Below are 13,309 nucleotides of genomic sequence, written 5' to 3' on the forward strand. Positions count from 1 at the left end.
ATACGGTTGCTCAAGGCTGTGAGATTAATGTTGAATAAGAGTTATGAATATATTATGTATGATTTGATTTTAGTTGGGATTGGCATGCATAAATACAATTGTAGAGCATAAGCATTTATTCTTAATTTACCGAAATTCTAATAAATTGTGGCAATTTCGAATAGCTTTAGGTAAATGTAGTAAGGCTCCTGAATGACCTGAAAGGCCAATATAAGCTAGGCTAAGGCGTTTTAAATTTTTACACGATTCTGTTATGGTACTGAGGCAAGAAAGATGCGTTACATTCAGTAAACCAACGAGAGATAGGGATTCTAAACACTTCCAGTTTCCAATAGCAGATAATATTTCTTCGCTAATGAGATATTTTGATAGTGAGCAGCTAAATATGAAGATATGTGAATTAGTTTAGTGTCATATCAGCTTACAGTGTTAGTAATTATTTATCAACTGATAAAATTCAGTAAATTTATAACAAAAGTACCTTACAGGAAGTTCTGTTATAGAATATTGAGAGTGATTTGATAGTTTAGTTGATAGGTTTGACTGATAATAATGTGAAGAGTTTGAAAATGTTTTAATTTTAGGGCAATGCTTCGTTAGTAGTGTAAAATCGACTTGATCTCTATCTACGTTCTTGTTTTGGTCAGACTGGCATTCAGTTTTACTTTGCTCTATAACGCTAATACGGCGCTGCGGCGATAATATATCATTATTAGAATTTCTTCTACCTTTGATAATATTTTTATCCACCATAAGGCAAGCAGGTATTGTTAACTTTTCTAAAGTGATAGCTTTAGATAGGATGTGACATAAAGTGCTAAAGTTATCACATGAAACACAAGTGTGACTAATTTCAAGTTCTTTTAATAACTGGCAATTGTGTACTACAGCTTCTAAACCCTGAAATTGTTTATCCTGTAATGGAATAATATGATCGTAATATTATTACAGGATAAATTTTCTAGTGATAATGTACGTAAAATGAAAATAATGTACTCTATATTAGCTGTGAAGATGTGATATTGTTATGATTGTTGTTACTAGACTTACTTGCAATACTGAAGTTAGGCCGGATAAATCTAGCTTAACCAAATTTCTACAGTTGGCAATAGCATGGGCAAGCTCTTGGCTTGTTAGGGTGGGTATGAAGGAAAGATTGAGAGCTTTGAGGTTCCGTTTGTTTATCGCGTCTAAGAGTCTTTTAGGCTTTGTGGATAATATCCTGTCAACATTGAATTGTTGAATTTTGTTGGTTTCGGGTAAATCGATAGAATTATTAAGAGACAACATTGGCCAAAGATAATAACGAAAGGATTCACGATGATAACGCTCAGTTATTGTGATTAAGTTATCGAAGAATGGAGCTTGTAGATCAAAGCAGAAGCCGTCTTCACTTGTATATTTAAAATAGATACAGCATTGCCATTGCCTATAGTGGCAAACAGTCAACGACTTGAATGTTGATTTCTTGAGCAGTCTAGAATGTTTTACAGATACCATTGATCAGTTTATCGACCGGAGACTCTTTCTAAATTGGCATTATCATGCAGCGGCTATTATACTGTAAATCCAGTAGTAGCATAATAAATTACTAATAATAGTTAAATTATTTTATGTATCTACCTTAGGAATGAATGAATACACGAGTTTTCAAATAGGAATTGTTCAGCACTAGCAACACCAAAGTGCAGTTCAAGAGAAAGATAGTTTATCTGGGCAAATTTATCACGTAGCAGAGTCTGTGCACTAGTATTTTTGAATACATCTAGGGATATGGACCAGCTTAATTCGTCTAAATGTGGTATATTTTCTAATATCTGCATATATGTAATGAATTAGTAGAGTGAATTCGGTTATCGCTATGTTAGATAGTTGTGTAAGATACGATTGGCTAAACATGACTGCTTGTCTTCACTTGTAGTCGGTTTAAAACCATCATCAATGATGGTAACGATACTTGCAGTAGGGTATCTATAGCACTGTAAGTTACGCTAGTAACATATCTCAATTATTGCTTGTTGTTTTTTTATACGACAAAGTAGAGAAGTCGAATATGATATACCCTTACAGTATCAAGACAACACAGTGCTAATCAGGAAATTACGTTTGCTATTTGCAGTTAAATCGTACAGTTTGCAATGCTATACTGTATGATCAAGTTTTGATGGCAATTTATGGTAGTAAATATTGTAGCAAGCAAAATATCAAGAGCCATCTCAAATATAGTATCAATCTGATTATAATATTATACAGCTACTTGGGAACAAAAATTGGTTACCTTGATCATCGCTGAAGAGCTAATTTTGCAACCGGCGAGGTTGAGTTGAGTGGCCTTTTTGCACTTACATATGGCAGGTATTAAGTTGGTGCTCTTGAGCCAGTAGCACTGTGATAAATCAATACAACGTAGCAAATGGCAATACTTGTTAAGGTAAGCAACGATAAAGTTGGTTGAGAGTCGATAGCATCTTGTAAATGTGACTGATCTACAGTTGGTAGGTTGGAAATATATACAAGGTCAAGTTAGGCATTTTTTTACTATAGATTTGATGATTATTGTAGAGAGAGTATAGGAATGCAACCGTTAGCAGTCATAAAATGCATAATGATCGCTACATACCTGTACAAGCAAGTATCTTCAGTGATATTGGCAAATCGTAGAGATAAACATTTGCAAGTATTCAAATCTTCAACACTTAAATACCTGAGGATCATAAGTAGGATTTCATCCGAAAGTAGGTTGAGCATGATGCATCAACAGTCATTCATTCTAGACGATGATTGTAATCGTCTGTCCAAAGCAAGTGAATACTCTCCTTTCCTGTAGAAATAGATGCTCAGCTATATATGGTTCATTTTAGCCCATGCAATTAGATTTGTCAATCTGCTAGTAGTTAGCCATTGGTAGGTCTACGAGCCCAATAAATAGTGCAGAGCTGGCGAGCGAGAAAGCATCATCAAATTGGAATTGAATTCATTCAAATTGCCAATGTTTTGAAGCGGTGACTGATTTCAGTCTAGTGTAAGTCTCAGCATCGTTACCCGTGTAGTACTCCTCTCTCTGCGATTGTGCTCAGAACATAGTGCTTGGATAGCTATCCTATATAGCGTACTTAGAATCATTTGATGCAGTCATTGGCTACTAGCTCGCTATTGGATCGATTTTGACCATACAGTACAGTACTGTAGTTTTGACTATCGTCTACAGTACTATGCACTGTGTGCAGCGACCAGTCAACAGTGAAGCAACTTAAACAGTCCATCGTGCTTACTAGTATAGTACTGTTCCAGTAGTCCTTGGTCATACATATTGGTGTAAGTACTACGAAGCTAGCGTGAGCGATAGCAATCACGACTTGCGCTGTTTGATACTCATGTTTTCTTCCTTTACTGTACTGTACACTGTACAGTACAGTACTGTAGGTCTGAACTGGACCGGACTGGACCGGACTAGTCTACTCTGCTTTCTTTGGCAGGTCACGGACTGACGGAAACCTGCAGAACCCTGATACTGTTTTGAATTGTTGAAGGAAAAAGACAAATAGTACTGTACACTGTACACTCTACAGTACAGTGTACTGTACAGTACAGTAAAACAGTTGGAACTGGTTAGTCACAGCACTGTACAGTACAGTACTGTACTGTACAGTTTACAGTGTACAGTACATGAATTCAGTCCAGTATTCACTCTGTACTGTACAGTACAGTGTACAGTGTACAGTACAGTGTACAGTGTACAGTACAGTACTATTTGTCTTTCTACTTCAATAGTTCAAAACAATGTCAAGGTTCTGCAGGTTTCCGTCAATCCGTGACCTGCCTAAGAAAGCACAAGAACTGTACTGCAGTCCTGTCCTGTCCAGGCCGATTGTACTGTATGCGCCGGCGCTACTCGGGCTGTCCTATACTGTAGTCAGTCCATATAATACCGCTAGAGGTGGCTAATACCATCAATGCTAGTAGTGGTGGCTAGTGGATGAATGCAGTTTAGTATTCACTGAGAAAAAAAGGCAAACAAGGAGCGAAAGCGCCCTGGCCGACTAGTCAACAAGCTTTCCAACCAATTGTCAAAGCAGGATGGATACCAATCCTATAGTGAATGGCAGCCATGGAAAGCAAAAGATTAAGCTATCCACTCTCATGGACTTTATAATCCAGAAAGCTTACCATGACCTAAATGTACTCACTGAAATGTAAGTTTATCGTAGGTCATAGACTTGTTCGACCACTTTCTTTTGACCAAGTTGCAGTCTAGTGGAAAAGTAATAAAATCGATTCATAAAATGATAAACGATCATGGATAATGTGCCATGAGGTAGCATTCAATGAATGTTATGCATGCATAAACTCTCTCTTATACATGTATGAAGAAATAAAATGACCAATTGTCAATTTTGAATCTTGCTTACCGTGTTTTTATGTCGCATGCGGTACTTTATAGTCTATACAATCGCATACTGTACTGTACACTACACTGTGAACAGTGTACTCAAGTGACCGCGTTGACGATGCTTACCGTACTCTCTTTTGTATATCCAAGCTTGATCATCTTGAGCTTCATCAATGTTTATATTCTGATTTGGCGATACAGCAAGGTAGTCTTTCCGTAATAAGAAAGACCCCATCTCATTACTGTAATAATAAGTCATTTAGAGTACGATTCACAAGTACTGTACTATGTGTACCAATTCTTGTAATCCATGAGTCTGCAATGCTTGCTACTAATACGAGAAGAATATAATTAATTAAGATGCTCAAGTTCTATACCTGCTCTACTCTGCAATTATAGCTTAACGTGATTCAATGGCGATGCCATTATGTACAACCTATTAATAAGTGTTCTCATCATTATCAATGCAATCTTTTATTCATGTTATAGATTACCAAGGAAGGGTGATGTTGAAAGGTAGGATACTTAACGTAAATACGTAGCTAAAATGATGGTGATCTTTGTATAGATGTACTGTACAATAAATTAAACAATCCAATCATGCCTTACGATATGTTCTTACTGTATCTGGTTATTACCGATATCAATACCCACCAATCAGCCGTAACAGATATACTGTATTTTGTTCTTATAAATGTAAAGCTGCACTAGTAAAGTATTACAGTATCACGCCATTAGTGAATACAAGTCTACGAGTCGAACATACGCAAAGATAGAATACTGTAGTAGATATACATCATGATTATTATTTTCGATCTCTATCTAATCATAATCATCAGAAATTGTACTGATAGGATATTATACAATATTATTTGTTGAATACGGTAGGAAAATTGCCATTTATCGTTATTCAGCGTCTATGCGTCAGCAATTTGTACGCTTACTGGCTATTGTCAAATGGGCTACGAAAGCAGAAAAGATAGAAAAATGTTTTGTGAGTTAATTTCCATTGCCATACATCGTGGCGACGAGTTAGACGTGTATATGTATATCCTTTGAGTAATGTAAACTGTGATAACTTTACTTTCTTCTAACGTAGTCTCTTTATTGACCTTTTTCAATTACATTAGCAATTGTGCGATTTTTTGGAACAAGAAGGCAAAATTTTTGTGGATACCGCTGATGAGTTATATCGCATCGCTAATGAAATGCTTCCACAAGCTAAGCTGCCATATTTTGATTTAATAAGTGCAGCTGAAGTCCTCTCGCGTGGTTCTTACTCACTTTTACCGACATGTATCAAGGTAGGTTAGCATATTGCCAAAAGTTTTACTCATAAACACGATCATACTTTGTTTTCCCTCCACGTGTTCTTTCTGTACGCTTAAGTATTAGGATATATTACTATGCTACTCTTAACGTGTTGTATGTACCTTGTACAATGTATCGCTTATGTATCAGCATTTGTTAATGGCAGTTCGGGTTGCGTCTCACAGCTAAAATGTAAATGTCAGCCTCTATCAAAACAGCCTTCGCTAAACATTTTCGAACAATTATACTGTAATACTAATAATTAGTCCTTATTTTTACATCACTAACAATTAATGTACATAACCATGCTGTAGGATAAAATTATCCCTCTTCCTCCGATGACGCGAGACGATAAAAAGACAACTTTACAAAAATTAAATGAGGTTATTAAAGATAGACTACTTCGATCGAATGTACCACAGGGAATATCCAAAACAGTTATAGGTAGGAATGGCCTTGTCACTTTTAGTAGCACATTGGGTATTCTGTTCATCTTTAATATCTTAGATGTACCTACGCATGATAATGTTACAATTTTTGAATTGATATAATTCGAGTAGGTAATGGTCAACTAACTTTAACCGTAGAAGGAGAATTTGAGGTATGACTGTTATGTAATTATAATTCGTATCAGTAAATGGAATAAATCGTTGTAGTAAACTTGATGTAATTGGTTTTTTATAGGTTGTTTTAACTTTACTTGGTGACGATCCGGCTTTACCATGGCGTTTGTTATCTATAAAAATTTTAATTGAAGAAGCTGATATTGGAGGTCAGGACCGTAATCATAGAGTATAGATAATTTTTAATTAAGAAATGGCCAGATATCATAATTTAGTTATCCTTTCAGAGGATACGTTTACTTACAAGATAGTAAAAATCTATTAAATCATTTTTTTGCAATTTTTGAACCAACTTAGCCGGCAAATCATTAATGCATACATTGCAGGTAAAATCAGTCCTATAGCACGATATTAAAAAAATAGCGTATAGGGATAATTATATTTCACTAAATTATTGTTATTGCTACGCATTCCATTTTAGATTCAATACGTTCAACGATTAATGCAATCGAGATTATTCGACTCAGATGAACCACTTAAAGATTTATATACTAGCTTGCGTATCCTTGCTTAGTAATATTATGCCACTTTTTCGGGGGGGGGATATATAAACAATGTTGCAAATAATCTTATTATTTTGGTCCTTAATTACGGGTTTTGCAGATTATTTATGCTTATCTCTACAACTAGAAGTTTTACATTCTCAGGTAAATTTGCAATGATTTGTCATTAGTACAGACACAAAAAATTTTTTCACGTTTATATTAATCGTTTCGATATTGATGAAATAGGCTGAAAATTTAGTGGCACATCGGTGGGCAGGGTATGTAAAGCTGATCGATCATCTACCTGGTGGAAAGCTTATTTTGTCATATTGGAGGTATATTAGAAGAAGAATCTTCATATTACAGATACGCATGTTAATTATCAACGGCATAGGAATTGAATTACTGCATTCATTAATACTGAATTTGAAAATTTAGAAAAAAGGAGATTCAAGACCAATTAACGCTATCAGAAGATAGTAAGTTTAGTTTTTTATTTTCCTTTTGCATTCTGACAAAATTTTAAAGTTTGGTCATATTGTTTAACACCTTTCAGGAGTAGACTATACCTTAACTGTATATATTGATCAAGAGAAAAATGATACACCGCTTTCAGTAGAGCATTTTCCTGTTCAGGAAGAATTGAATACCTCATTAAATAAACTTGATTTAGTAAGTAGATTAAAATTTTAAACGGTCTGGCTTATTCTTTGTTGTTGTTTAACTTGTTCACTTTGATAGTACCCGTTGTCTTTATAAACTCAAAGTTTTATTAGCTAAATACTTATGCGGATAGGATGAATCATCATTTGATACTTATTTTTTAACATTTACTTAGAAAAAACGAGGTGGACTTTCCATTGAAACCTTGCTAATGGAAGCTATCGAAAAGAGATCATTATCGAAGCTTATGGTATGGTCTTTTCATCTAATGATTTACTTCTCTTAATTTTATTGGCTAATAGTTTCTGAACCCTTATAATCTGAAAATGTAAGAATGTTATGCAACAGATTTTAACACTTTCTTCTCACTTTTTAGGAGGTCAAACATGCACTGCAAAGTAGTGGACTTAATTTGCCTGGTATGCAGAAGATTTCTCTTTTTAACTACTTTTTTTGCCTGAGTGTACTTATAAAATACTATTTAGTTTAGTAGATAAATATTGCATTTTTACATGTATGTACACATATTTACGGAATACACTCAGTTCAGCTGTATATTGGCGTATATTTGGTACATATGCACATTATATAAATAGAATCGCTTTAAATTATTTTTTTGTAGTAAAACTTGAACGCGATAGAATTCCTTCTCTTGTTGTTAACTTAATTGATGATGACGATTCATCTGAGCGTCTATTACTGTCTGTTGACACTAAATCTGGAGATACAAAGGCTATGTTTTCAAGTGATTTGAGTAAGTATTGATTAATATTATTAGTTTGCTTTGCCAGATATATTACACTGAATAGTACTATATTTTAAGAATAGAAGCGATGGCATTATATTGTCTCATTATTTATAATTTTAAAATTGTAGGTCTTATAGATGAAAATGTAAATGTGAATAAGCTGTGTAATATCATTGCTGATGCCAAGTAATTTTAAAAATTAACCTGATTTATAGCTTTTTCTCGTTTTTATGTGTATAATTAATTGCTAATTCAAATATCATATCAAAATTCTGTAATAATGCAGAATTGAAGCCCATTTAAGAATTTGTCTACAAGCTTTAGCACCACTTCCTGTCACGTGCAATCGGAGGTTACCTATTCACTGTGATAGCTTTGACCTACTGGATAAGATTAGTAAACATCGACTGTTTGTTAAGCTACATGATTTGGATCAGTACTATTTGGTATGTAGTTCATATCTTATTATTTCAGTCAGTTTATTTTCTGATAGTAGACTTATTATTCTTGATATTGCTAATGTGATAATATTAGTGTATTAAATTTTCCTTTATTGCTTAGATAATTGGAGTAGAATGTTCAAAGGATCTTAATGTGAAAGAATCATTTTATTTGATGAATGTTAATGATTCCACCCTTGGCAACTCATCGGAAGATGTAGCATTTCACTGTGCTTCTTTTATTAAAATTCGAGATGTAAAATCCTGTCAGATTTCGGATAGCGAATATCATTTGATGAATGTTACTGAAGGTAATATTTTAGATAATTAGCAATAAAGTTTTTCGATCATTAACGAGACCTCGAGGGAATTAAATTGATATAATATTTTTGTATAGGAGTCAAAAATTCGCCTAGCAAAAAGAGAAAGGTTTGCCTTTATATACACTTGCATTGATGTAAACTTTTACTATGGTAAGGATTGTCAATTTTAATTCTTATTATAGTTCGAAGCCGCTTTCGGATTATCAGTTGGATCAACAAAACACATAAAATTTGCTCGTACAAGAGTTGTAGATATGATACACTTTACCTTATCTACAGTTGCTCATGCACAACTTTGTAAAGGGGTAGGAATGATATATTACTTAAAAGTTCTACCGAGTTTTCTTGAAAGTAATACATGTAATACGCGTATTTCAGTTACAGAGAGCAAATTTCCTTTATGAGAAAATTTATAAAGACATACATGGAGACAACGTCTTGAAAATCTTATGGTAAATTTGCAATCAGTACATTTGTTTGAACTACTAAATTCTTACATTGTGGTACAGCATTGGTTAAAGATGGCCATTTAAATTTGATAGGCCTCCAAAATTTCCAGATTTGTGTTCTCCAATAATAATGGATAGTATTTTAAAGAATTTAATTGATTTTCGCGTTCGTTTGGTTGATGATGGATTTCAGTGGAAATGGCTGGCTGAAGTTAGTTTTACGTATATTTAGTCGCGTAATTTTAGTTAACATCTGTGTTTTGGTGTCAGTTTTTATTTAATGGGTATACATCTGTTATAGGCAAATAGAATTGACCATCTTTTATCTACATCGTTTGTATATGAATCTCTAGGTTACATTCAAGAATCACCCAGTAACTGCCTTGAAAGCGAGTAAATCTATAGGTAGTACTGTTTCTTACTCTTACATTTTTGTCAATAAGTGTATTATTCCTACGTTATAGATTTGTCCGATCTTTAGCTCTGCTTGACGATTTTCTATCGCATTTATAGAAGAAGAGCATATTCGATTTATCGTAAGTTACGATACAAATCACAAATGGAATCCATCTACAGGAGATATCTCACTTAAGTTATTGGATGATTGGAAGGGTATTATTATTCTCTATCGCCTGACATCAGATTTAGCTGAAGCCCTTCAAGGTAACATTAGCATAGTAATTTGCACGGTTTTAGATTTTATGGTAAAAGTTATGATGTATGTTGCAGATTCATCCAATTGTTGGAAGCATTACTTCTTGGTTTACGAATTTTCTCCACAGTGTTTGACTCTACTTTACGGCCCCAAGTCTAAATATATTGTAAATAGAGTTTATATTTACCCGTGAAGTTTATATAGATTTGAGTTTGTATTTCGTTACTTACTACTGCATTTGTATTATTCTTGTAACTGTGTTAGGTGAGAATCAGCTGGTGTGATAAAATGTTTAAACTGCGGTTTAGTTCTATATCGAATGCGAATGCGAATTTCGGTGAAAATCCACATAATTTGATACTTGACCATCTTCAACATAAGCTAAATAATAGCAAGGATATTGTAAAATTACTAGAGGTATTGTGGTATTGGAAATGTAATTACTACCTAGAATATACTGCAAATATTCGTGCCCATATTCATAATCTTTCTTCTGGTGTAATAGATTTTGCATGGCACTTTCACTCCTCTTAAAGCTTTGCTCAACGTATCCAAGCCTAGATTTTCGTCAGGGATAAATCCTGTAATTGCAGTATATAAATCATTAATGAGATTCCTCTTTTATACATGTGGATATTGCATATATGCTTAAACATCATAATTTTTATCCATGCGTATTCGTTATACAAGTTAATACTTGATTCTTTGCATTGCTTATAACATTTAGAAACTTTCAACAGCGGCTTTGGCTTTTACAGTCTTACCGTTATCTTGTGATCATCTGCGAATTCAGTTTCGCCATTTCTTTATAATGGATGTACATTTAAAGAATTCAAACTCTGTTATTATTCATGGTTAGTAAAATATGATGCTAGGTTATTATACTTTGAAAGTATCCTATTTCTGCGATTGTGTACAAAGTTCGTTAAATGCTTATGTTAAATTCTTGTTGTTGTAGATATGGGAAAAAATACAGAGGTAGCTGTTATTCCAGGATTTAAAGTATGAGCCAATAACTTTTTGACTTTGCTAATTGTAAATATACCCAATAAAGCAATTATGTTATCTTGATTATAACTATTTCGATCATAGGAATTTATAACAAAATTTATCGAGACAGTTGACACCTCAATGGCTTTTACAAACGATATTTCAGAAAGTAATATTATGGATACAGAGGATACATATCCTAATCGACCCAATTCTGCGGATAATTCTCATGCTGATGCAACCTTAGCAATTGAAGCATTAAAGGAGATGACGTCGACTGTCGAATCTCCAACTCTACCGTTTAGTACCTCGCCATTTATAAGTGGCCATAATTCTAGTCCCCTATTCATCTTTTCCACCTCAGATTTTATACAGGCCGATAATTCGCCCAGTGGTAGACGAATTGGTGAAAATCATTCATCTCCGCAAGCTTCAGTTCCAAATCAGCTAGCTGCAATTGTTAGCGGTAATGAAAATCAAACATTTACTGGAAATTATTTAAATAATCCTCCGACTAAGCTCCAGAAACAAGAATATTGGGCTTCATTGTCTAAAGTATCTACTTTGACGTCAGCTAGAAGTGATTCTGTTGAAATTAGTCAGGCTGCTTTTGCTAAATTACTGGAACCTGTTAGTACAGGTTAGTAGTTATTTTAATTGACTAGACTAGTTTATAGAATTAAGGTAGTAAATTTATTAGTGTCCATTATCGAATAATTTATTAAATTTAATTTTTGATTAGATGAAAGTCTGAGTGGTTGTCTGCTGTCTCCCTTTGAACGTTATCTAAGTTGCGCGTTTCTCTTGCAACAAATTAAACGCTCAGCAAAATCCTGTGATGTATCGGTTGGTATTAGTTTAAGCTGCCCCATCTGTATAAGTTACATTAATAAGTGATCCTACGCACAGTATCTAGCTATAAGAATGATTTTTATTACTGATTTTTAGGTAGGTAACGAGACAAGTAGGATTGTAAATTTGAGATTTTCCATGGACAATATGAGCGCAGAGGCTATGATTGATGTATCGCATCTGCCTACTTTAAGATTGGGATTGCTATCGTCTAGAGGTGAGACTGTGAACTTTCTGCAATATTCATACTTACTGGAATGTACTAATTGTGAATATTATTATAATTGATCAAGATAATTTTATGAAAGAAGATGATGTGCGGACTTTAGTGGAGTTTTTTAGATTGAAGGTACAGTATTATAAAATTGACTTATAAAAAAGCAGTGATAATCATTTGTGCCTTACATATACAGTATATCTAGATTACAGTACTGTTAGAAAGACCTTCGTGAGAGCATAACTCATCGCTCTAACGTGATTATGATTACATTATTAAAGGTCGCTTCTTATCCATATAAAGCTGGCAGTCTATCATCCTTCCTAACATTAATTACAGCTCCCGTAAAAATTTTGGAAGATTGTATTAATATAATGAAATTAGAGCTAGTAAGTAACAGTCACGATGATTGGAAATAATTAATATTGAGAAACTTTGGTACAATGATCTTATGGCTTATTTTACTGTCAAATTAGTTTCCTGATCCTAAAAGGTCTTGGAAAGTTTGTTGGTGTTTGACTATACCGCCTAATTGTCCTAAAATTGCCCCACTTGGTTTTCAGGCTGTAGCTTTAAAAGCGAAGTTATTAATTGTTGTACGTGTTAAGTATTTCGTGAATAACAAGGATGTCCCAATATCTGCATGTTTAATTTGTTGTGTTTAAAACGTTTTTAGTTACAGTTTTGGAAATATGGTGTAACACCCTTAGTTATTCCCATCGTATGTAGCGTTCAAGATGGTTCTGTGAACGTACTTGATAGTGTATATCCAGATGGCGTAGATTCTAATCTATTAAGTGCAGTCAAGTCTATCCTCAAATCTCGCAAAGATGTTTACCCATCTTCAAGGGGTATTATACTTTTATCGGCTAGATTTGTTTAAACTGGGTAATGTTTTATTAAAGTGTTCTTGTTTTTGTATTACAGACAGGTGTCAACTATTCGAAACTGTTCGAGAAATTTTGGCGAAATTATAAAGTTTATTAAGAAATATTTCGTTCTTTTTTGATTATCTCGATGGCCAGATTAGCAATTAACTGAATACATGCAATTCAGGTTTTCAACATATGTTTCATACAGCGGTTGATTGATTGACTTTTTCGAATAAAGTTGTCAGCGATCAATTAATTACAACACACGCAGCGTGGTATTGCATTCAAACA

The 13,309-nt window shown here is 33.9% G+C and overlaps 2 protein-coding genes across 2 annotated transcripts in view; one reads left to right on the forward strand and one right to left on the reverse strand.

Annotated features, from left to right (window-relative positions):
* Nucleotides 1-2,748, reverse strand: part of TRIADDRAFT_52231 (uncharacterized protein) — a gene marked incomplete at both ends in the record, with an annotated part of 3,382 nt that extends 634 nt beyond the window's left edge. The window contains 6 exons of the mRNA XM_002108799.1: nt 131-379; nt 482-915; nt 1,051-1,429; nt 1,624-1,817; nt 2,279-2,486; nt 2,621-2,748. Coding sequence (XP_002108835.1) covers nt 131-379; nt 482-915; nt 1,051-1,429; nt 1,624-1,817; nt 2,279-2,486; nt 2,621-2,748 — 1,592 coding nt within the window. The remainder of the gene's footprint in view (nt 1-130; nt 380-481; nt 916-1,050; nt 1,430-1,623; nt 1,818-2,278; nt 2,487-2,620) is intronic.
* A 1,329-nt stretch (nt 2,749-4,077) lies between these two features.
* TRIADDRAFT_52232 (uncharacterized protein) lies at nt 4,078-13,123 on the forward strand (the record flags this gene model as incomplete). Its single annotated transcript, XM_002108065.1, has 34 exons — nt 4,078-4,193; nt 4,880-4,906; nt 5,279-5,384; nt 5,521-5,694; nt 6,016-6,145; nt 6,262-6,302; nt 6,386-6,473; nt 6,928-6,971; nt 7,056-7,144; nt 7,248-7,288; nt 7,366-7,481; nt 7,648-7,722; nt 7,849-7,891; nt 8,095-8,226; nt 8,349-8,406; nt 8,507-8,666; nt 8,782-8,971; nt 9,058-9,089; nt 9,166-9,288; nt 9,362-9,435; nt 9,526-9,643; nt 9,786-9,837; nt 9,946-10,136; nt 10,352-10,504; nt 10,815-10,941; nt 11,046-11,089; nt 11,180-11,717; nt 11,820-11,923; nt 12,026-12,146; nt 12,223-12,278; nt 12,428-12,535; nt 12,623-12,742; nt 12,823-12,997; nt 13,074-13,123. The coding sequence occupies 34 exons, from the start codon at nt 4,078-4,080 to the stop codon at nt 13,121-13,123; spliced, it is 3,816 nt and encodes a 1,271-aa protein (XP_002108101.1).
* Between the last annotated feature and the right edge of the window lie 186 nt (nt 13,124-13,309).

This window comes from Trichoplax adhaerens, genomic scaffold (genome assembly GCF_000150275.1).
Source record: "Trichoplax adhaerens TRIADscaffold_1 genomic scaffold, whole genome shotgun sequence".
NCBI classification, from domain to species: domain Eukaryota; kingdom Metazoa; phylum Placozoa; class Uniplacotomia; order Trichoplacea; family Trichoplacidae; genus Trichoplax; species Trichoplax adhaerens.